Here is a 25,950-nt window from a genome sequence, read left to right on the forward strand (position 1 = left end):
TTAATGCCCATCAAGCATTTAAGTTGGTGTGGCAGCCATATAGTAAGTGGATTAGTGTCCATGGGTCTCAGACAGGGCGAGGCTGTCTGTCGCCAAGGTAGCGGGCTCACCCTACCTCAAGGTCAGAGTCGGGAGGCGGTGATGGGTTGTTGTTCCTTCTTCCACGGCCACGTGACTTTCCATCCGAGGCCCGGCGCAATCGATCTGAATCTGAATCTTTAATGGGGGTTGATGGACTGTGGATGGTACTGTACTCTCCTGGAAGGAAGGAAAGAGGGAGGAAGGGCAGTACAAAACAAGCGTACTGAAGATGAGCTATTATTTGCTTTTAGGAAAGATGTCTGATTGACCATTTGTCTTGATGCAGGACGGGCAGCATCCTGCATTAGATAGTATTTAGAGGCAAATTATTTAGGATTACAGATAACAAACGTATCATAAATCAGCAGCAGGACAGAAAACCTATTTTGTTCTGTGCTGATTTAATAAATAAGAGGTAACACAGAGATAGCTGGCAAGACATTGCAGTCATGTCATTTATCTGAATTGGGTGACTATTAAATTATGTTAAAAGTTGGCTGTTTTGGTGCTGCTTGATGATAATTTCAAATGCAGTCATAAAATTTTGACTGACTCAAAAAGATACAATCTTAATTGCCGGATCATGGATTAATGCCACATGAATTTGCTGCAAATTCTACATCTGATTCCAGTTTAGGCTGTTTTTCTTGCTTGCCACAATGCAGTTCACGGGGTATAAAGGCTGAAGGACTGAGGACAATTAAACTCCTGATATTGAAGTTACATGATGCCTGTGGTGTGTTTCTTACCTGCAGGGTTGTCTGTGAGGGCCTGGCTGGTAATGCCAGCAGGTGGCTCCTGGAGGGTGTAGGTGGTGGTAGTGGAAGGCGTGGTAGGGCTGGTGTTGTTACTTGTCATGTAGGGTGAAGTGTAGGGTGAGCTGTTGTAATACTGAGCATACTGGCCCTGGCCGAAGCCTGGATAGCTGGGGTAGTCCTATGGAGAATGACAAAGTATTGTAATTGAAATAAGGTTTGTTACATCTGGATTAAGATAAGGCAAATGTGAGAGGGGAGATTTTGATCAAAAAGGCAGAGGCAAAAGAAGACAAGTAGGTGGTTTGGCAGAGTAATCTGAGATATGCCCTGCATCAGTGTTGCTACTTTACAGTGCATATTCCAAAAAATAATTGCAAACACATGTCTGTTCTGTCCTACATCTGGACGATGATCGGCCTTTTTTCTTTCTCCCTTTACTCTCTGGCATAATACAGATGTGTTCAAGGAAGTATAATAGATAATCCTGTGTACAAAGCTTCTGACATTGTGAGTGATTTATGCTGCATGTGTCACAGATGAAATGTAACATATTGAGTATGCATGTTTCTTAAAGATTTCCAGGTTCAGAGCCTGCACATAATTCTTAAAGATGAAGTTGTTGCTGTTACCAGATCAGAGAAAGAAAATATATAATATAAGTGTACAGCTACCTGTTGTGTGCTGTTAAAGCCAGTTGAGTTTGTCAGGGAGTTGTTTCCTCCATACAATCCTGAAGTTGTTGTGAAAGTACCACCTTTAGGGATGAGAATGACAGAACTTCAAGTTTTGCATATGTTAAATTTGCAGCAATTCAATGGCAAAAGAAGGATATTAGTCTGTTATACAACTGTTTGAGGTGAACAGAGGGAGGCCTCAGGGAGCGCTCCTAACAGTGACCTTATCTTTTCTCTTCTTCCTTTCTTATCAGGGATTGGATCGGACCTGATGAATGATGGGGTGGGAAGTGTGTGGGGGTGCTTTCAAGCCCGCACAATTGGGAGGAATAAAGGGAACTGTTGTGTGATGGCTACTGGAGTGGCTTGGGGTGAAGGGGATGGAAATGGTGGATGCACTGGGACCAAGGATGATGGAGGAGTGTGTGCTTGTGTGTGTGTGTTGAAGTGACACAGAGATGTATATAAGAGAAAGGTTGAGGTTGGCGTTAAGTGGTAGTGGGAGGGTTTGTTGCTGAAATCCAGTCCTAATGAATATGTATGCTGTTCTTTTCACTTGCTCAAAAGATGGTCCGCCCTGGTAATTAAATCATTCAAAAGGGCTGGTTGCATCTAATGGCTTAATAAAATACAAGCAATGAGTTATAGCTGCGTCAGCCCTTTTGGGCGCAACCCTTCTTCTTAGTGGCTGTGCACCTGTACTCCCATGTCAAGTCAGAGAGCAGCAGGAAGCTGATGTTTAACATCTACTAAAGGTATACAATGAGTGTAAAAAAAGTGTTTAAATATTACTGATTCACCCTTATTTAGGCTTTTAGGCTCTTATTTAGGTCCTTTATAAGGCTATTTCAGCTACCATGTCTTTGTTAAATTAGCTGTTACTTAATAATATGGACAAAAAATGACTAAAGTAAAGCTTTGGTCAATTTCTGGCTATTTTCCTAATAAGAAATAGGGTTTTGAATTTTAAGGATTTTATTACATGAAATTCTAAAAATTAGGTTGCCAATACAGTACTTAAAACCTTTACAAATATTACCTCTGGACTTTATTACTCATTTTTATCCACACAAATACAAGCACATACAGGCATATAGTCATAAAGGTTATAGATTGGAACTCTGTAAACATCTTATCACCATCTCCGATCCTCCAACAGCAAAAAAGATACCCAACAACTACAGCAAAAACAAGGTGGGAAATAAATGTACTGTTCTTAAATGAGGGTGTAATTACACCTTTGTTGTCAGAGACAAACAGAGGGAGTTCCTTTCATCCTCTGGTCACTGGCCCCATTCAGGAGGACCCTAACACACCGTGACAAACGTGAAGCAGCTTCCAGAAAGGGAAGAATAATTGAGGTAGCTTGTGTGTGCATAGAGGGGCAAGAAAGGTATGAAAGGCAACACTGAAAAGAGAAGACCCTCTAGTGTTGGCCTTGTCAGTTAATTATGTACTCAGCATAGAGGTTACAACAAAGAAGATTACAAGGATCTACTAAAAATGTACTTATCTCAGTCTATTCTTCAAGAAATTACTCACACAGCAGTTTTCATGTTTTTCATTCCGGCCTTTACCAACAATTTTTACTGGAACAGTTCTCTGTCTTTGTTTTGTATAATGTTTCAAGGCCACCAGAGGCATTTACCCAACTTTGAGCTCCACAGAAAGTTCAACACCAAGTGAAAGTGCAATGGAACAATAAGACAAGAGACAAGGAGAAGTAAGGCAGCAAAGGACAACAAATTAGACTAATGCACAGTTCAAACAGTCATAAAAGCTCTCACAAGCTCTCACTGGCAGTGTCTGAGGTTGTTCTGTGGAGAACAAGGAGCCACATAAAAGTTGAGGGGACCCCTGCAAGCCCAGTGAGAATGAGCCCATGCTGTTGGGAGAGGTGGTGCTGGTTATAGTAGGGGGAGAAAAGTGTGTGTGTGTGTGTTTGGGGGGGGGGTCTTGCAGTTCCCCAGGGGGCATGTTTTCTCTCCCTCCCCCTGTCCTGCTCCAGTTAGTTCACTCACTCAAGACCAGACATCATCCCTCCCTCCTCTCCTCCTTCCCTTCTGCCTTCTGGCTCCACAATTGGAAGTCCATTTGCTCTGCTTGATCAGTCCCCTTGCCATGGGCTATGTCTATCATCAGTGCACAATATTTGTAGCAGAAGTTTGTATGCCCCACTTGGGAATAGGCTATCAAGTCCAGATGGGGCTCTACTTTAAAAAAAAAAAGCACAAAAAAAAAAAAAAACCAAGAAAGCTTCAGCTTCTTCAGATCGTACTGCCACTGGGACAGAATGCTGGAATCCAATTATTCACCTAATTAGCATCTGCTCAGTCTCACCATCACTGTAAAATCTTTGGCTCCTCAAACACATCTCATGTTGTAGCCTTTTTTTCTGACAATCAGTGAGATGCCTCCAATAAAACATCACAACAGATTGCCAAGCATACCTTTGTGCCCTTTAGGATTCAATGCCACAATTTCAGTGCACACAAAAAAAAACTTCATGGGTTCAGACATGAAAGCAAAAACATTAATTTAATTGTCCTCTATCTTGACAGCTGGTCATAGACTGGTTGCAGGGACACTGAAAGAGATTGGAGTATCAGATGTGGAAAAGGAGTCTTTGGTTGGGACACCCAGACCTGAGGCACATCGCCCAGGCAGATCAATAGGCCAGAAAGAGTAATGATGATGGTGTGGAGGAAGGCCAGAGCCACAGTTAGAGAACCCAGTGCCAGAAAAGTGGTCAATCTGTCATCTAACATGGCTGTCAATTACTAACGCACTTAATGCTAACGTGGGGCATGTGATAGCCAGAGATATCAGGAGGGAGTGAGGTACAGACTGAGATCGACGGAAGGAAAAAGAAAGACAGGGTAAGAGAATAATACTTCGAAGATGAATGGCCACATAATACTGTCATCGTGAATTAAACCACTAAAGTTAGGGTAGGGGTTTGTGCTTTCTACATCACATGCTCTCCCTTACTTTCCTCTTATTTCTCTCTCTGTCAGTCTGTTTTTAGATGCTCAAAAGGGTGCTGCAAAACTCTGAATGTGGCCAACTGTATTTGGTTAAGAGGCGTAGAAAAGAGGCTTCCCCAAGCAACATCTGCTGCAGAGCTGGTGTTATTTATTGTTAAATGCTCTGGAGGCTTTACAGCAACATGTGGAGATATTTCAACTGTCACACTTCAGCTTTTACAGGGGAGAACACAAAGACAGAGCTAGCTGCTAACTAACTTCTTGCAATATTCAGGTGAGGTTTTTCTAAAGTGAGATCTAGATTCAAAGCGACTTTGTGACTGGACAAAAAAAAGGGGGAGAGCAGGGTGCAACAACTCGTCTTTATCGGTTTCAAGGCCATAAATCTCAATAGCCTCAGTGCTTAAACAAATACAAATATAATCACAGTGAGAAAAAAAACAAAGGCTGTGGAGCGACATGGCTGGTGCCTCCTAAGTGCCTGCCATTTTTCCATCTGTGTTGATTCTTTTAAGAGAGGAGAGGGAGGCAGTCGTGGCTGCACAAAACACCACTGGGATGCAACCATTGTCTGGGGTGAGGATGAGGGCTGTGTCTTGATTCAGTCTGGCTCTGTATGCTATTAAATCAAGAACAGAGGGCCATTTCTTTAATCCTTTTTAAAAACACTCCAGTAAACCTTATTTGGTTGGCTTACCAGAAGATGAATGTTTTGACAACGGACTGAAACAAATACACGTAGAAATGGAACAAACTGGGAAAACACATATTAAAGAGAAAAAAAACAGCCAGCATGTTTTAGGACTGTTTGTGAAACAAATCCTGCTTTGTTGTTTTGTAAACCTGTCAAAATGTTAACCATTCTGTTAACTCTGTTTTTACACCATGCAGAACTCAGACTTCCTCATGCGCTGAGGAAAAGATAAAGATTCACAAAGATGTCCTCACCCTGCATCTGGTAACTATAGGGGGCCTGTCCTGTTTGTGGCGTGGTGAAGCCAGAGCTGTAGCTCAGGAAGCCCGTCTGTCCCGGGGACTGGGACTGGCTCAGACCTCCCTCCGTCTTTATGCCTGCCCACAATGAACCTAAATCAGTTAGTGACACCAGATCGGTTTGATGCACAGACAACAATCAACACAGGTTTGAATTACAGTGGACACAGCAAAGGGACAACGCCTCAGTCTGTTAGCATAACACACTAATGACAAAGGATGAGCAGTGATTATCTGAAAAGTGATTTTTATTATCCTCAGTTGTTTAGGAATATTATCTTTCACGTAGTTCATCACAGAAGGAGTTGACTTCTTAGCTGTAAAACCACAGGCATGTTTAGAATATGTTTGTTTAATTGAGTGACAACAATATTAACAACTGGCATTATTATCATTTGGGTCATAGATGAACAAGTGATAAATTCATTTGCTTGTGTTTGTGAATAACACTGACCACTGTTTTGGCTGAATCTCTGTAGTTTCTATGCAACAGTAGGTTATAGCACTCTATTGAAATAAACATTGTAAATTCCTCCACATATTGCAGTTTTCTGGGATGAAAACACTCTAAAGACTTTGGACAAATAAAGCCATGCTACTCTGTGCAACCTCTTGCATTGCCAGAGGAAACCAGTTTCTGTTTTCAGATGTATATCACTAATCTTTCTGATCTGTCTGAATAGCTTCACAAGCAAATTCTTCTTTATTGCATTGACTCAGAATATACAGGCACTAAACAACAACTCAGCATCTCTGCTGCTCTTGGTTTACAGCAGGACCTGTGGGAACATGGTTTGGAATGAGCAGGGTCTTGGTCCTGACCTTCAGCAAGGAAAAATATTTATTTATCATTTTCATGCATGCTCACAATTTACGGAACTCTGACTTTATTAAGATAGAGGGGTGATCTGTGTGATGTGACTAAATCTTACCGTAAGCTGGGATGCCATAGGGCTGACCAGGCTGGGGGTAGCTAGCATAAGCTGCGGCCTGCTGCATTCCTGTGGTGTACTGCGTCTGTCCATATGCAGCCATGTTTTGGGAAGAAGGGGTAGGGAGAATATGCGGGTATGTTCTGCTATTTGAGAAAAGAAACAAAAATTAAAGTGAGAAAGGAGAGACAGGAAGAAAGAGGACCAAGTTTTTACCCCCAAATCCCAAATATCAACTTTGCAAACTGACAAATTCCTTCTGATTGTGCTACTTCATTCTAAACAGTCAGCCAAGCCATAAAGACAGATAGCATCGCATACCTCGTATATATATAGAGAAAGAACAATAAATGGCAAAAGAAATTTGTGGAAGATAATAATTACAACAGGTTTTAAAGAGCACAAGCTGCAGACATCCACACAAACAAAGCCAGTCAGAAAGCCCCGATCTAGCAGAAGGATCTAATTAAAGATCCAAATGAAGCTGGATGCTGCTTATTTTTTTTTATAGAAAAATAAAAGAAACCTTACTTGGAAGGGTAAATCTGTGGAGAGAACTGGTGAGTTTGTCTTGGGCTGAAGCCACTGGTTCCAATAGCTGAGGAGAGTTGAAAAGAAAAGAGGCAAGCACATATTTAAACATTAAGAAATAAGGTAAATATTGTGTTTTGCCAAAAGAACTTCTGGATTCCAAGGAAACAGTAATTAAATTGCAGAGCTTTATTTATTGTGGTAAACTTATTTAAGGTTGAAAACGGGAGAGCAATAATGAAGCAAAATAATCAGGTAAGACCATCAGGTTCTTCTCCTGACCTGAGACAGCCACAGAGGTAAACACATAATGGTCTGAATCTCAGCCGGTGGCTTCAAGTCTTCGGCCTTTTGAAGCCACAATCACATTAGATGTGAAAACCCTGACTGCAGGTGGAGTGTTACTCTATAATCATTTAAGCACTAAGCTCCAAAGTGTGGTTTACTTTTTACAATTCAACCACATTCAAATGTTGTGAATATGCACAAATAATTCTTAAAAACTTTTTTTTTATCAATAAATTCCCATTTAGAAAATATAAATGCATAAATGCTTCTGTTTTGTACATTTTATTTAAAGGTTTTTGATAAATGATATCAGTATGCATTTTTAACAAAACAAAAAACAAACAACAACAACAAAAAAAAAGAAATTTAATTTGAATTAAAAATTTGCACAATTAATTTTAAATTACATTACATATTTGCAAAGCATTAAATCATAATATACTAAAACTGACAAAAAAATGTTTAATCTAATGCATGGTTAGATTAATAAAGCAGTAATCCAAGTTTTCATATTTAACTGCAGTGGAGTGGCACAGTTTTGAAACATCTGTCTAATTGGTTGTGACATGTAAAATGAGGGATTTGGTTGCGGGGGAGTGCTAACTGTATGAAACTGTATGCCATAACCCCTTACACACGTTATTAATACTGAACACTTTTCCCACATCAGCAGCACCTGCCACTGGACAAAACTTTCTCCTCTGAACAGAGCTTTGGGTTTCCCCATGGAGGATATGGGATATAAGATTACTAAATTTCATTAATATTGTCAGAGACAAAAGTCATGCAGTGATTTATTCACTTCAAGCGTTAAGTATCAAGTACTTAGTTAAATAGTTGAGGAAATACAGGAAAATTAGCAGCAAGTTAATACCATGCACAGTTGGATGTGCCGCTATTAATACATGTTTATGGAAAATGTAACATGCAGCTGCAGGTTGATACAGATCCCACTAAGAGTGGAAAAAAGGAGAAAAAATGATCACATCAGTGATAATTTGCATAATAATTTCTACAATGTTCTTTATAATCTGTAGCCTTGACTTTATTTTGCTGTGTCTATGTATGTGTGTGTGTGTGTGTGTGTGTGTTAGTGTGATGTTTCACTGCTGAAAGGAAGGCGTGAAAACCCCGGCTCTAACAGGGCGATAGGATAACAGCCCGTGGAGAGTGAGGGCCACTGGGACGCCGTGTCACTCCACTGGATAGACAGGCTCAGAACATTACAGGTTATAATTTAGCCCTCACTGACATGGGAACCAACATAATTAGCAGACACATACACACAACTGTAAGCAAGCACAGCAAATAAATGTGCTGACAAAGTTAAGGTAGAGTCTATTGTTCTTCATAGGCCATTTTAGGTGCTGAGGCCCGGCTTATCAGTCACCCATCTTTAGGCTCGTCTCATCATCTTTTCAGTTCTGCAGCTCAGTGTGTGTGTAGTATGTGTGTGTGTGTATGTGTGTGTGAAGCAGTGGACAAATGTGAGTGGACACAAACTGGCCTTCTCCTCTCACCTGATCCTGAGAAGCTGTCTAGAGAGGTGTCTGCTACTGAGGAGGTGATTTCGCTGCTGCTCATTGGCTCTGTTTTAACTGCAAACAAAAAGAAAAAAAAATAACATCAAGAAAAACAAATGAAAAAAAAAAAAAATTATAATAATAATAAAAAGCAGACTCGCTAAGTGTTAGCTCCATCTAAACTTTAATGTTTCCCAAAATTTATTTAAAAAACAACAAGTGAGGGTGGAGTGAGTAGTCTGTATTTCTGCACAAATAAACATTTGTAATAGTTAAGATAGTCTCGCTACACATGTATTTCCTATCATCCGATTCTTTTTTTATTAACACTGATCTAATACAAGTTTAATATTAACAAGATTAAAATTAACATTTTTTTTAAGCTCTCTTTAAATCTTGAGATAACATTAATATAAACTGAGCTCATTTATTTTAAGGCTGCATTTATGGATTTCAGCACAAATAAAAAAATGACTTAAGTATTACATTATTATTTAAATTAAATTAAATAATATATTATTGGGTTTTCGAACAGCAACCAAAAAAGAACTCATGTCTGTAGATATGTTTTAAAGTTGCTGATGAAAAGAGCTCGGCAAGACGTGCAAGTACAATTGAAATGTCAAGGAAATATATGGTGTATAAAATCTTTTAAAGACTGTAGCGAACACTGTTTAACTTCACTGTGCATCTGGCAATAGCTTTGCAAAGACAATTTCACAGCTATCTGACAGCTCAGGAATTTTTGAAATCAATCCATTTCACTTCAGGCAGGCAGAAAGAATTTTTTCTTCTTTCTTTTTTTGGCAAAACAAATTGGCAATGTGGGCAAGGGAGTCATGCTCAGTGGAATCCCTCATGGTTGAAGAAGCCATTTGCTGTCATGTTTAACATGTTTCTGCTATGCTTGCTCAATGTAGAAACACATGTTGATGAGGGGTAATACGTTTGAACAACACAGGGATAAAAATATAGTGCTGAAGTGCATGCATAAACTAGCACACACTCAGGTCACATTGCACACAATAGCCACTGTATTCAGGAAAACAGCATGGAAGATCCAAATGAAAACAAAATGCTCAGTATGCAAGTTCACAATCTGACCAGCCAATAACAATGAACTCAAGGCCAGTTGGTGTCAAACCATGCTTGAAACAGAATAACATAAAAATAGAATAAAAATAAGTTTTTTTTTTTAAATGAAAGGCACAATAGTTGAGGCAGTTTTGCGATGGTGCAGCTGTTAAACTGTATTTTAGGGAGATTTTAAAGAACACAAATTACTCAAGGGTGAAGTAGCTGCTTAAAAAAAAGTCAGCAACAAAGATTGCTTTATTTGAGTTGGGGAAAACACCAAGTATTGTCCTTTCATTGTGTCACTAGAAGTAGACAAACCTGCAGTGGACTGTGAGTTAGAACCTAACAACCAGTCTGCAGTGGTAAGCATTGTGATGTTATCACCTATGGGAAAGACAGAATGGCAAAGGGAAATGTGACAGTCTGCATCATGACTACGGGCTCTGTGCTGTGAACACTGAGCAGAAAATAAACCTTGAGATCCAAGTAAAGGTGAAACTAAAGATTACATGACAAAGGGTGATTTTAATAACTTGCTGGTTTGTGACATGAGCATGACTGCTTCACTAAACAAAGGCTCAGATTTAAAGCACAGGCGAATCACCTGAGTAAATAACTATGTACAGTAGAGACCGCATGCAAAGCTCAATCATTTCCATGCCGTGGGCTTTGAATAATTACATGGTTGCTTAAATAAACAGCTAATAGTCACTGGAACAACTACTGCAGGTAGTGACTCGTTTAAGATAAAAACGATTGGAGACAAAATCAAATGTAACACTCAAAACAATCAACGTTGCAAGCAAGTAAGTATAAAGTATATTTACTACTGTTTTTGGTTGTTTAATTTGGTAATAATTTTGTTAAAAAGCATTCCAAATTGATTCTAAAATCAATTCAATTTAAGAGAAACAGTACCAGAGCTAGCTTTACTGAGAACATGGCTTAAATCACTTTAAAATACCTTCAAACATTTCAAGTAAAAAAAAAATTTTTTTTAAAATTTGACACAGATATCACACAGACTTACCTTCAGTGCCATTGGGTGTCATGGAATTGTTGGTGATGTGCGAGTTGTCGAGGTTGGGACCATTAGGAGATTCACTGCTTCCACTTACTCGGCTGTGAGGACTGGCTAGATCCTGCATTTCCATAGACCTGACAGAACACACAGACACACACAAACCAAATCAAATTACACATATCACTCTGGTTTCAGGGAAGGAACGGACCTCTGATAGGCAGTGCTGTGTACACACTGTGTACAGTTGTAAAATGTGCAAGATGTTGCAAAGCAAAAAATAATAATTCAAAGGTACATAAATAAAATTATAAATATCAATCCTACATGCGAGGCTGAATTTTATTTTAATTTTTCAATTTTTAAGGAATAAAAAAAAGGATAGAAATTAAGAAATGAAAAAATATGGTATACAAAGCACTTAAAATGAGACACATTTACATATGCACACAAACAAAACCATGCAGATATCTGAGCTGTAAAATAAATTATACAAATTTTGATGCTATGATTTCCAATCTAACTCACAGTCACGGTTGAACACGTTGTGAACACAATATGTTTACTGTCAAATTACTTTTCTGTTTCATGAAGCAAAAATGGCCTAAAGTGTATATCGTTTTGTGTGGTAATGAAGACTGTTAACAGATGTTTGCTGGTTTGAGGCAACGCTTAATGTGCCTGTTAAAGTGCAGCCTATGCTTCAGTGATGGGCAGATGAGAAGCTCATGAGGCATGTGTTTGCTCTGGCAGGCTCCTTAATTGTTTCTGTGTTTATACAAAAGACCACGCAACTGAAAACATTATTCTATCTTCTCATTCGTGTGCTCAAAGGATTTGATCGTATATAGACAATGGAGAGGAAAGAAGGCACAAGCGATTTGAAAAGTACGGCCACAAACTCTACACCTCTTTAGTTTCTGTTACTGTCCCCATTACAACAACGACTTAATGAAATTAGCTTAAAATGTTTTGTACATTATGCTGCCATTTTTCAATTATATTCAGGGTTCTTGGGATCTCTGTTATCGATAAACATGGGCTTTTAAACAAGGCCACAAAGATAAATGCTCAAGTAACTTTGAGTAGTCTGAAAGTGATATCAGATGCCACAAAAGAACTAAATTATGAAATTAAATTATGATATGCATTCATTGAATTTAAGATGACATTATAAAGTTATGATACTTCAGTGTAGCTTGACAGACCCAAATTGGTTATATATATTTTTAAGCATAATATCACAGACTTAAAAGATAACACACATATGGAAAAAAAATAAGCAGTAGGAGGTAAAATACAAGAAGCAATACAAAAGGCTGAGCCGATATTTTTTCATGCATGCTTCTGTAATGGAAGCTTCATTATCTTTCCCCAAAGGTATATTAATTTACTGCTCCTGTAAAAATATCACACCCTCCCAGCATACAACACTTAAGGATGATCCAGAATAAACTAACCCTGTTTCTACGTCATGTGTTCCCCTCCTTTCCTCAAACTTTTTAGAAACGGACTTAAAAGCCTTCACTATCTTCAATCATGAATCATAATAAGCAGAGAAATGTTGTCAGTTGTTTAGCAAAGTCTCTGCAGCATATCTGATGCCACACAGAGAGCCGTGTGTCTCTGGTGCTGCTGGAACTGCCACAGCGGTGCTCTTACCTGAACCTAGATGGCTCTGAATCCTCTAAAACCACACTCCCTTTCTTTATTCTGCCTCCACCTGCCCCCAGGAGAAACAATGTCGCTCCTTGTTAATGCAGCTCGATGTCACAGTCCGGAGCCATCCATGACACAAAAAGGCTTGTCTGAGAAAACATTATTGTTATTCTGGAGCAGAATGGGAAGAGAGGGCTGGCAGGGGAACAGAGGCTCACATTGTCTCTCTCTGAGCCGCAGCCCTGCTCCACTGTTGTTTCCTCCTCCAGGTCCTCCCTCCTCCCTTAGCAAGGGGAGCATGGCCAAATGACGGAAAGGTGATTCATCATTGGTCTACGACAGCTGCAAACTGGATTAGCCCTCCCCCAATCAACATGCAAAGCGGCTTAGCCAAGGTAAGCAGGAAGGGGTGGGGTGAGGAGTGAGGGGTGGGGGGTGTTGTAGGGAGGGGGTGAAGGAGTCAAGGTAGGCAGAGGGGTGAGGGGTTGGGGATAGAAAGGGCTGAGGGACAGCAGAGTGTGGGAGAGCCCTTCCTACTTTCCTGCTTGAAGTAGCCTGCTGCTGGATGGAAGATGGGACTTGTTGAGCTGAGGCAAGTCAAGCGTGACACCCCTAGCATCTTCAGCAGATCTTTCATCTGCAATTGACACTATCTGAAATTTATCAGCCCTCCTCCTCCAGGCATACTGACAGCTCCTAATGACCATCAGGGCTTCTTCCCACAGGCCTGCCCCAGCCTGGGGCCACAACACAGTACAGAAATACGCAACTCCCCAACTATACAGCCTGCTCTTAATGAACAGAAATACACAGAGTGTCATTTGTACAACACACACACGCATTATATAAATCCCGTCTTTCATCGTGGCAACACAAAAGTTCATGCTTATGTCTTTTTCTTAGCACACTAAGACGAATAACTCATGTCTGCGCACACACACACACACACACACATACATAGGGCACTTCAGAGGCCCCATATGAGTGGTGTAAATGCACGCACGCACGCACACACACACACAAACACATCTCTCTCACACACAGGGCACTTTAGAGGCCCCAGATCAGTGGTGCATCTCAGACAATGAAGGAGACTGGAAACAAGAACATGGAGAGCATATGGAGCCACATATGTTTCCTATGACGCTACGAATGCCTCTATTACTCTCCTTTAGCTGACAGTTACATTTTGCTGTCCACTCCCGCTCGGCTTGCCTCTCTGCAAACATCAAGCGGAGTCATATACTTGCATGGCTATAACACTATATTAGACTTGACTCCAGCCCACCATGGGAATAGAGGGTCCAAAAAAGGTCAAAGGTATTCATCTGGTCAGGAAAAAAGGAAAAAGACATATAAGGTCTTTTTAAAAATCCTGGCATGATTTTTTAATGACTGACTGTTTACATGAGCCAGGGTAACCTGAGCTCTATGGTCTTAAGTTTTTTTTTTTTTCTCTCTCTCTTTTTTTCAACAGGCTTTGCTCTTCACACCAAGGCAAAGCCTTCATGAATACCATTCCAGCTTTACAATTTGCCTCCTGTCTCACTGCTCATGACACAGCCATCTTAGCAAACATAACTATTATATTTCATTCCCACTTTAAAAATCAAGAGCCCCCTCCTCCTTGTGTTTTCTAACACTAAAAATACTAAAATAAATAATAATAATAGAAATACCAATGCAAAGAAAAGCCACTGAGGTAAAAGCCGTGAAGATGAAAAAAAAAAAAACTGCCACAGCACATTAACGATCACAGAGTTGGGAAAAGTTGTGGAGAGAGAGTGTTGTGGTGGATTGATGTGGTACGGTATGTGGTGGCTGGTTTCTCTGCTCAACAGTGCAGGCCAATAAAGCCATTACTGCACTGGCGTCTCTACCACAGCCAGCAGGTGAAACCAGCCAGGTGAAAAGGGAGGGAGAGAAAAGTAGACAGGAGAAAAGAGGGAAGAAGGAGGAGGAGGGGAAAGATTTAAAATGAAAAACAAAGCTTTCTTCTTCAGTACAAAATATTTATTCTTCTTTTTTTTTTAAAGCGTTCTGCATTCAGCATCTTTGATGTGCGTCTTACTTCATCCTGAACTGCCAGGTCTTTGAAGCCACAAAGAACAAAGCAGAGTGAGATGAAGCGTTGGAAGTGTCATCAAGGAGACGAAGTGCCACAACACGCTTCATTCATGGTGGTTCGTTGGCCTTTTTGTTTCGTTTTACTTATTTTAAGACCTGCATTTCCAAAGGTAAATACAGCCAAAAGCCAAGCTTTTAGCATACATCATGCAGGGTGTCTGACCTGGCACAAACAGTTTCCTCACTCTTGCAACATCTACCTGCATTACTATGCATGCAAAACTTTGCTAAAGCACATTTATAGTATAATTGTAAATGCCCTTTTAAATACTATTCACAAGAGTTGAAAATAAAATTCAAGCAGAAGGAAAAAAAAAGCCATAAATGCATAATAAATGCATATTCTCGAATACTCATTTTATACATATTAAATGTATAGTATTTTTAATTTTACACAAGCATGTGTTGTGTTTTACAACTTTTTGCAAAATAATGTTTTAATCAAAATCTAACTTAAAAACAACTAATCCCCACCTAAACTGGTCAGCTGAATCCACATGGTGGCCCAGGAAAAATAAATCCGCTTGCAAAGAATGTAGATGCAGACAACAATTGGACACAGATGTGAGAGGAATTAGACACAGTTTACAAAATGCTACACTTCACTGGTGTCTCTGTACGTGGCCAAAGAAATGACGATTGGCAGCAAATGCAACATTTAATCCTTAATTTTTCTTCCTTTCTTTAACTTATAATGTTAAAGCACATCTATTATGAAATAAACAGTAATTTACTTATATTTACTTTCTAATTAAAAAATAGTTTAATTAATCCAAAACATGTATAAGATAAATAAATAGTGCATGTCTATGGTTTATAATGACAGACATTTTAGCACAGCTTTTAAGATCTTTTGCAGGAAATTATGGACGCTGGTGTTAAATTTTGTTCTCTTCAGTAATCAAATGCACAAATATGAGCAGATGAGCCGTATGTTGATGTGCAATTTGTCTTTTTCATTTGGGTCAATCTGACATTTTGCTTCAGCCATTTAGTCAATAGCTACATTAAATCTGTTAATATTGTGCTCTTCAACCTTCAAAATTATTGCCAGAAGGCCACTTTGCCTTTGAGGGGCCATCAAACAAGATTTAAGGTGGACATTTTATCACAACCTGCCGACCACCGTGACCACTGTAGAGCGAGAGAGACTTTACAAGACAAAGCTGAAGGAAGGTCCAGGGTCAGATCTTAATGACTGTGTCCCTTTAATGTTTGTGACTTATTGCTCTAATTCCTTTAAATCTGAGACAGCCATCTTTCATAATGAAAAAAATTATTGATGTTATTAAGGAAAACAAAAAAAAATTGGGGTTGATAAAGCAAAATAGTTTAAAATTTTAGATTTTACAATTAAAATGATCTATAGCCCCATTTCAACGCAATGATCACTTTAAATACACTTTCTGAAGTGGCTGTCCTATATGAGCATGAACATATTTACAAACACAGAAAAGGATATTTGTGATTGAGAAGCCTCAATGGCAGTCAAGAAAAAGCTAATTTCCTGCTCTTTCAACCACATATTTCAGATCCAAACAGTGGCGTGTTAACAAAACACCCCACAGTATTTAGTAAACAACCCCTGCCCACTAATTGCCCACTACAGGCTACTTAATAGAGGGTCCCTATTACCTCCTTCCTACCCTTGTGCTCTCTTTCCATTTTCTCCTCTAATAGCTGAGCGCAACTGGATCAATTAGTCCTCTGTGTCTTTCACCATTTTCAATCTCCTGGCCAAGGGCCTGTTTGGCTAGACACATCCATACGGAAGGCATCAGTCCTTGGGCAAACAATGCCACCGTCACTGGGACACACTGCTGCTAAACATGCATGAAGCGCTGCAGCCAGACAGAGAGATCCTGATCTATTCCTATGTAAAGCAAATACACAGTGTAAACAGCTCCAAATCAGCCTGCTCATTATCTGTTAATTGGATAAATAAGGTTATTGTGTGTGTGTGAATAGCTGCAGCAGGCAGTCACACACATACTGGGATGTTTGTCTATATGGAGTGGAGGCCACTTTGCAAGCAGACTGGCTCACTAGCTCATCCTAGCCTCTTCATTTCCTCTCTTTCATCAACACACACCTTTCTAAACAACAAAATAAAAAAGCAGCCGCTTGAAGATGATAGGAATTAGATGGTGAAAAAGAAAGCAGGAAAAAAGGGCAACCTTAACACACACATGCCACACAATAATTCCCTGACTTGCGGCATGAGCCTGTGATCATACGCACAACATTTACCAGAACATCCTTCAATTAGAGCGGCAGACGATTACAGCGGTGTGAGTTATCTTTGCTACACATGAAATAGTGGCAAACGAAGACGCGGCACGGCCGGGAGTTGAGGCCTGTTGTCTTGGTCAGACGCTGGGAGGCTCTCGGGTCTCCTCGAGGCATTCCTGGTCTCAGCAGATGGCATTAGATGTCAGCTGCTTTAACTGTGCTTGTTTTGTTTGTTCTGACAGTGGAAAAGAGACTACTGCAGAGTCCACAATGTTTTCCTTCCCGGATCAAAAATGTAAACTGGGCCAAATGATAAAGAATGAGATGTCTCACAGGGAAATGTGCAAATATTTACAGTAATGGTTTTAATTTAAATGTCAATTAATATATGATTCTTTTTAAATTACAATCACAAAAATATATTTTAATTGTAAATTGCTATCAATACATAAAATTAATATGTTTTATATATATATATATATATATATACTTGGAAGATGCTGTACATTACATATGTAAATTTACGTATGTATATTATGTAACTGAAAAATATTACTAAAATAGCATTGTAAATTTTAAATTGCAATTTTTTTTTTCATTAATTTGCAAAATACACTGAGCTGATGTTACTGTTTAAAAATAAATTTTGAATGCCTTTGCAGTTTCATATTTCTGGAAAATATTGAGATGTGGCTAGTCGTTTTTTTCTTTTTCTTTTTTACGTCCTAAAAATTAGTGGTAAAATTTGTCCAAAAATAAATTTGTCACTACAACTGATTTGTTAACACAATGGCTTTCACTGATTATATGCTTTAAAAAATACAAAAACTATTTAATGTGATAAAAAAGATTTCACATACAAAAACACACACACAGGCACACACACTGAAATAATCGAATACTAAAATTAAAGAGAGATGACAGTTAAATGTGTCAAACATCAGATGGAAATTAAAGTCATACTCACTACAATTATATTTGAATTTGTGTGTTTATCCCCTCTTGTATCGTCAAATTAAAAGGAAAAAAATCTTCGGGAGAAAAGGTCGGTCAGTCCAGCAGAAGGGACAGCACCCTTTCTAAAACAGCCCTCAGGTGTTGGTAGAATCTGTCGCACGATGAGTGTGATCTACAAAACTACTTTTTTCTTTTTCATTTTAGGTGTTGGAACCCATGGAGCCCTGCGCGGTATCTCAGGAGACTCTGTCCTTTTGAGAAACAGAGTTGTCCGATTACTGCTTCAGGCAGTGACTGGTGAGTGTCTGAGGAAGAGGGAAAAAAAGAGAGAGAGTGAGAGCAACAGGGAGGGAGAGAAGGAGGGAGGGAGGGAGAAAAGCAGTGAATGAGGGAGAGAGAGGGAGGCTGCTGCTGTTTGAAAAAGCAGAAAAAGTTGCTCGGTGCTCTCACAGGAAGACTTTGGGTCTGGAGGAGGCACGGGGGAGTTGTGCCTCACACAAGCTCCCCCATATGTCATTCACTCACAGCTTTAAGCAAAAGAGTCCTCTCCAGATTGTATCAGTGGAGACTAAGACAATGAAATGGCAGATCTCTCCACTGGAACAGCAGGCTCTGCTCACACACCCCGAGGGCTCAAACTTTTCTTCTAACCCCCTTTTTCTCTTGTTTTTGTTATGTCCTTTTTTTTCTGTCCACCACAAACCACTTTTTTTTTCTTGCTTTCTCTTGTGAGCTTCGGGTCAAAGATGGATTTCTTTCTGTCATAGAAGGACTTCAGAGGGCAAACAGGGGGCTTGGTCATTAGCTTAGGTGATGGGGAGGCAGGGGTGTAAAAGCGGCCGAGAGGCTCGGCTCTGCCCGTCTCCACAGCACTCTAGTGGAAGTCTTCCGTCAACACATACACACAGCGTCTGTGTGCAAGGTAATGACTGCCTTCTGTCTGCTCCAGGTTATTATTTCAACTGTGCAAAGCTGCTGCACAAGGCCACGCTGCTACCGATGAGCTAAAACTGATTTATTCAAGCTCCTGATGAGGATTGAACAGATTTTGCTACAATATGTCATGACATTATTTCTAAGAACGTCAACTGTGTGTATAGCAGGGTCAAGATATCAATGAACCATTAAAATTTTGTTTTATTTCCACATATTAAAACTGCAGACAAAATGCCAACCATAATTCTGACAAATGATTTTGAGAGGGAGAGGAAATCATACATTTACTATGGTAAAGAGGTGATGAGAGAAAAAGAGCACCAGCGGCTAGAAGAATAGTGTGCTGTGTTAGTTGTTGGGCTCTGTGTGCACTACCTGGAAAAAAAAAAAAAAGATGCTAGTCAGTTTTTGAAAAGAATTATTAAAAAATTAAAAGACAACATTTAAGTGTGAGTTATTATGATTATTATAGTGTCGAAAGTCACAAATACTTAATTAGTAAATTGTTGTATTTGATCATCTCAGTAGCAGCAGGTCAACCAGCCTCTGTAAAGCTGCAGTCAACAAAACGCTGACAGAAATAGATCCAAGCTGGACTTGTCCTGATTTAAACACATTGCAGCAATAATATAAACGAGCCAGAAAACCATTCGCTGCCTCCTTTTCCAAACCCACAGGTGAATCTATAAGATCACATTACAATGTAGGATCATGAAATATATTGCACTATGAACAGATTCACAATAACTCAATCGACTAATAATAGATGCTGTGGGACTCTCAGGTAACTATTTCTAATAGCAGAGAGGTACACATGCCAATTATGTTACTGCACTTAAGCAGTGGCTCCCTGTGTCAATAAGCAGCTGTATAAAATTAGATAGAGATGTAATTTTGCAAGTGAGTTCTCTTCAAATTGCATAGTATAATTATCCAGAGTTGTTTATGTCTGGGCGACTAAACTCAGATTTTCCCTGCATACTCCTGAATGCAGCATTGTATGTTTTGAATCAAGACTCCAATCAACCTAGCAGTTTTACTGGGGTTGACTGGTGATTACTTTACTATTTTCATGTTCCACGGTATTAAATTAAAGGCTGTTAAACATAAACAGTCTCATGAAAAGGGCAAATTAAACTTTTTGTTTGAAATTGTCATGTTGAGCTTATGTTTAAAGCCACGTGGATATGAAGCTATAGAGTTTGAGCATTCAAGTTATTCAATAAAAACGTAAATCAATGAAATAATCATTTGTGTAACTAGAAAAATTATCTACAGCTGCCAAATGGCAGCTTAACAAAAGACGCACTGATGCAGTTCAACTGACATCAACGCTAAAACGACACTTGCCAAAAACTATATCAAGTAAGAAACTTGAGAAGTGAGCTAAGATTAAATGTGAAGCCGTTCTTTATTAAGGATTATCTTGATGGGGCTCAATGGTCTTCATGTGGGGTGGCAGGGATGCCTGCCTGCAATTTAAAGTGAAGAGAGATCTGAACTGTCCACCACTGCCAATAGGTTATCCCATCAGCTTCTCACACACATGGAAATAGATTTAATTCCAAAAGGCTGATTAAGTTTTTAAGATAAGACGCTGAGCGGCTAACATAAATTTAAATGGCATCCCTGGGATTTTTTTTAGAAGGCTGTTTTTCTCACAAAGGAAAACATCTAGGTAAAAGTCAGTTTACTTATCTTGACAGAGAATATATAAACAGTGTGAAAGAAGCAGGAATGATGTGACAAGGGATCAAATGGTACGGATGAAATGAAATGCTAACACTCTGGCGACAGAGTTGCAATATTTTCATATGCATATGCTGCAAACTTGTTTGGGTAGAGCTACTACAATGTTTATTCAATATCACACATTCGAAGCCGGATCAAGTTCCTTTTTTTGACATATGTCTCAGCAGAGCATTACCCATTCAAAACCTTCCCCCAAGAAAGAAAATCTGAACTTGGGATAACTTTGGATAAAATAACAGTTTTATATATTTTTACAGGCATTACCGGGTGAAGTGTTCCCCTATTGACTTAGAGGAAAATACAAAAAAAAATTTACTATTAGAACCTCCCACCCCCAACTTTGCCCCTCACTCATGTGGGACATTAAGTTTGCTGGATGGCAATTTGTCAAAAAAAACTTGGTAAGTGCAAGGTACTGTGTGTTCCCAGGTTATTAAATGTGCAGTTTCCTGCTAAGAAAAAAAAAAAAACTAAGCAACACAGAGTGGCATATCCCTGCTAAAGCAAAGCTATACTGATGAACAAGCAGAATTCAAGATCAGTTTCAATAGTCATCCTGTATTTTTCTGTTCCCACTGTTGTGTGAACCCTGTAATACAAACTTAGAATCAACATCTACGACAACAGTGACAAGTCAATTAATCAAAGCAAAAACAGAAAAGAAGAAACAGATGCCATTTTCAAAAGTAAAAAAATGTGTTGATTTGATTTTAAAATGCCTATGTGCAGTATAACAATTACCCATCTACCAGGCTTTCATTACACTCTAGAGGAAATCTTTGATGATGACATGTTGTCACCACAAAAAAAGATTTTGACAGTGCAGACAGATAATTTTGAAGTTCCATAAGGTAAATTAGTAGCAAGTCAAGTGCTTTCAAGTGGTGAATGAAAGTTCCGAGTGAAGGCTGAAATCCTCATAAACAAACACCCGGTTTGCCCATCTCTCTGAGGAGCAGTGATAAAAGCAAACACAGCATACCTCAACATGGAAACACACTGGAGCGTTCCTACACAGAAAATGAGGAACAAAAGAATTGGTTAACCTCTGTCAATGTCACAGGCTTAAGTTAAAATTGAGTGACCTTATTGTTGCAGCCATGTTGACTCCAAACAAAACAAGTGAAATATCCATTTAAAGCACACTTTGTTACAAACATCTCAGAGAATTTTAGAAATGTAATTACTATATTTTGTGGTTGTCATAGTGCATACTAACTACTATGCAGTTAAAAACTCTCAGCGGACATATTTGCCCATGAATGTACCGTGAGAGGCGTGTATGTTTTATGACTAGTGAAGCGCACCTGGGAAAAGTTGCGAGGACCCTGAAAATCCTCAGACGGATACTTTATTGCTCTCCTGTGGCCCTAAAAGAGCCAAACAAGCACGCATCAGAGACCTATTACTCAGAATAAGACCTTGCTAAGGCTGGAAGCATCACTGCGGGCAATAGAATATATATCCTGTTGAAAGATAAGGATGTTCACAAGAATAAATTCAGCTAAATAAGTCACTTAAATGTGGCTTGTTTGATATACAGTGTGTTGAAATGTCTTCCTTAGGATCTCACATTAAGATTGAAGACATCATTTCACTTTTCTTGCAAATCTCAATTTTTGATCCTCACTCAAACATCAAGGAACACAACACTTTTTGATATTTCTCATTTTTTAAGCTACTAAAATATTCAAACACTCACAAGTTTTAAAGGCCAGAGCAATCTTACGACAATATAGTTCAAAGACTAACCTGGCAATAGGATTTTGGTCTTAAACACAACAAATTTTAACTGTTTAATTTAATTTGATTGGATTTTCAGTACTGCCCTTCTAAACATTCTAACATTAAGGTACACCAAAGCTGGAACGGCAGTTTTTAGCACACCATACAGCTTGGACTTCATATGAGTGTGTTGTTAGTGGTATAAAAATGGCTGTTGATTACATTTAAGCACAAATAAAGAAACCTCTCCATGTAGTGTACTTTTCACAACATTTCAGAAACATATTATCACACTGTAACTACTTTTTTCAGTGTTTGTGTTTTTTTCTTGTTTGTTTTTTATTTATTTTTTTATAAGATATTTATTCCTGTACATATTGGCTTTGATTTCGTAGCTGCAAACTTGTACTTATACAAATACAAGTTCCAAGAATTTTGGTTTAGATGTTGAGTAAATACAACAGATCAAAAGGAAGGATTCATGATTCCAGTTGGATAGTGTGACTGTAGATTCTGTCTGGCACTAGTTCTGGTAATAATCTGGCATTCTGGTTCAAAGATAGAGCCTCAGAAACACCACTAAATCAAAATCAGCTGCACCCTAAAATACCGATATGTTTGGTAATAAATTTTCAGCTCCCCTCTAATAGCAGCATTTGTCAGGGTTACTCCAACCGTCTGGGACTGGCTTCTCACTGGTGCAACCCAGGCGGCCAGAAATGCGGCACTCCCTGTCTCCACCACAGCTGCCCAGGTTAGCAGAGCACTGGGAGCCGGGCCCCTGATCAGAGGGTCTGCAGTGGGTCAGGCCCACAGTCATCACTAGAACTTGTGTGCAGAAACCAACTCCCAATAGGTTAGAGTGCAAAATGCAGAGGTTATACACATAACTGCGGCCTTGCAATCCCCCTCCCTTCCTCCCTCCCTCAGGCTGACTCCCTGTCTCCCCTCCCTGACTCACTTACCAAACCCCCCACTAGTCCAGCCACTGTGACATTTGTGAAGCCAGGAGTCCACATAACAAAAACACATTAGGCAAATGTCTGGGGTCAAACGTCTGTTTGAATTGGCCAGATGAAAGACACTTAGACTGGGTCTGCACCATTCTGCTTAGTGACTGAATACAGTTACAAAAGAGGCAGTGCTGTGCAAGCCAGCGGTTTATCTTACTGACAAAATATGTTTCGACAGTCAGTTTATGGTGCAGCATTTTCTAAAAGAACCATACTTTAACACAGGCCGGGATGCTCAAGTCAAGGGCATTATCAACCAGCTTTCTAGCCTATATACTATATATACAGCACACATAACTAAACTGGAAAATAATGTATATTTAATGTACTGTACATGCACATTTGTCCTCAAAGAAGCAAGTGCAAGTGAACATAGCTTGAACATTTGAAGTGATGAATAGGCACTGCCATTGGACACCAGCTTTCAGTCATTTTTAACTCCAGGACAGACTTAACAGCTGGGCTTATCTGTCGACCCTGCCTCCCTGTGCATGTGCACTTAAAAAAGCTGATGCTTGGATTATGTGGTCACCAGTCACTTATTTTATACAACAGCGGCAAACATGCTGAGCTGCACAATTTTCACATCCTTGAAGATGGTGTGAACTATTAGCAGCTTGCAAAACTAGAAGGACTTCCAATCATGTCAGAGTAGAGGGGACTTTACAAATGACGAAGTTCCAAAATAAGCCAAGGGATAATCGTAGTTTAAGACCATGCAAGAGGAGTGCTGACGCAGATGCTAATACCTGAAAGCAGCCTAAAGTAGCTCTTGGTGACCTCGGGCTTGTGTCTGTTACTTGTTTCTACATTCATCATGAGTGAGGGAGACAGTCTTTCATTTCTTGTTTTTTCTGGAGTACTATTGCTGTACTATCAATATCCAGTGGGCAGGAAAAGCTGCCCAAGGTACTTTACACATGAAAAACAAAAGACTGCGTCATCTGAGTGAGAATTAAGCAAGAAGCTATAAACCGGGAGAAAATAACAAACACACAACTGACTGATACTGTATAAAAACTACTTGCATTGCCAGTCCACTGACAGCTGAGAAGCCAGACTTCCTGATGCAGTTCATTTTCTACAAACACATCATTGTGAGAGAGACACCAATAGATCCTAATGATATGCCATGTTTGTTTCCTCTTGATGTGTTTGGAGCAGAGGTGGCCTCGCTAAATGTGACTTCCTCTATGAGGAAATGGAATTTGCATTGCAGTTTTTACAGAACACTCTGCCTTTGTGCTTGTTAGAAAATAAATTCCCCATCATTCACCTTGGACAGATTTAAGGAATTATATTTTACAGAGTATACTGCGATTTAAAGGTTTTAGTATATATGAGTGAGTAAGCTAGTAATGACCTAGAATTATTTTAATTTAGCCAATGTTTGTTTAAAAATGACAATAAAAATAAAGTAAAATAAATAAATAAATAAATAAATAACGAAAACATACTAAAAACAAAGGAAATTAATCACAATGTTTTTTTCTTATAAACATATTAGGCTGACTGTAAAGTACAATATATATTTCAGCAGAGAAGCAACAAAATAAGGATGGCAAGGGAGTAACCACTTAAAGACAAGTTAAAATGTATTGACAGCTCCGACTTATGTGCATTAGAAAGCTTTAAAGATGGAAATGGTTGTTTGTCAGTGGAGTTAATGTATTGAGCCCATAAACTTATGGAACTCATATTGACATCTCACCTCTTATAAGTCCATCTCATTTGATTTCTTTTATAGGTGGCCTCCTTAAATCCACTTTGAAGACTCAAACTTGTCTTTTTGTATCTACTGTACGTTTAGTAACCAAGATGCATATTTTTTTTTTGCTACATGTTTTGTAATTTGGAAATGCCTCTTGGCCCTGAACTAATGTCATCAGGAACAACTATGAAAAGACAAAAATACAGCAACATGTTTATAAGCTAAAAACTGTGAATATGTATCAGTCAGTTGATTTAAAACTTACAAAGAGGTGAAATGTGCTCATTCAACCTTTAAAGGATTACAATTTATTCTGTGTCTATAAAGACAGTTAGTACAAGTAAAAACTGGAGACAATTTGAAACGAGCATGGCTTTGTACTGCTGCCAACTGCCTTAGGGAGATTTCTTCCCGACACCTTTGACAGTTCATATATCTTTCCAACCTTGTGAATTAGAGATAAATTATCACCTTTTGATTGTCACACATCATGATGGGAGATGGGATGAACTTCTAGAGACCTCTGATGATAAATATATGATTCATCAATACCAGCAGGTCTGCATGTCTTTGTTAAAACCACAAATGAGACCACAACAAGGAAATTCCGGTTATCCGGACCATTGCGTCCGACTCCAAAATAAACACTGCGTTTGTTACAGGGATCCACTTCTGCATTGAGGGGAATAAAGGCAGACAGTGGGAAAACATGGGACAGAGTGTGAAGTTTTCTTCCTCTTAACTTTGTGACTCAGTTGGTGAAACCCCATGTTGTTTTTTTTGTTTTTGAACTCTTGAGTTGACTTTCAATCTGTCAGAACCAGCAGGAACTTCATTCTTTCTTATTAAATGAATTGTTACTATAAATCTTTGAACTTATTACTACCAGCTAGATATACCTATAAATAGCCCAGCAGTCTACCATAGAAACAAACAACTGCATAGGCCCATATCAGTTACTGGTGTAGCAACT

The 25,950-nt window shown here is 39.1% G+C and overlaps 1 protein-coding gene across 8 annotated transcripts in view; it reads right to left on the reverse strand.

Moving 5' to 3' along the window:
• The window catches only part of eya1 (EYA transcriptional coactivator and phosphatase 1), a 59,792-nt gene that overhangs the window by 17,403 nt on the left and 16,439 nt on the right, over positions 1-25,950 (reverse strand). Inside the window, exons 1-10 of one of the 8 annotated variants that reach the window (XM_041968978.1) lie at positions 17,851-18,126; positions 10,875-11,002; positions 10,163-10,228; positions 8,765-8,842; positions 6,957-7,023; positions 6,426-6,571; positions 5,449-5,586; positions 1,511-1,593; positions 831-1,017; positions 116-258 (exon numbers count right to left, since the gene is read on the reverse strand). In XM_041968978.1, coding sequence (XP_041824912.1) covers positions 116-258; positions 831-1,017; positions 1,511-1,593; positions 5,449-5,586; positions 6,426-6,571; positions 6,957-7,023; positions 8,765-8,842; positions 10,163-10,228; positions 10,875-10,998 — 1,032 coding nt within the window. In that variant the 5' untranslated portion in view covers positions 10,999-11,002; positions 17,851-18,126. Of the gene's footprint in view, positions 1-115; positions 259-830; positions 1,018-1,510; positions 1,594-5,448; positions 5,587-6,425; positions 6,572-6,956; positions 7,024-8,764; positions 8,843-10,162; positions 10,229-10,874; positions 11,003-12,527; positions 12,744-17,850; positions 18,127-25,950 lie in introns of those variants that run through there. The other 7 variants (XM_041968977.1, XM_041968979.1, XM_041968980.1 and 4 more) reach the window with 7 other exon arrangements.

Source organism: Melanotaenia boesemani, chromosome 18 (assembly GCF_017639745.1).
Source record: "Melanotaenia boesemani isolate fMelBoe1 chromosome 18, fMelBoe1.pri, whole genome shotgun sequence".
NCBI classification, from domain to species: Eukaryota; Metazoa; Chordata; class Actinopteri; order Atheriniformes; family Melanotaeniidae; genus Melanotaenia; species Melanotaenia boesemani.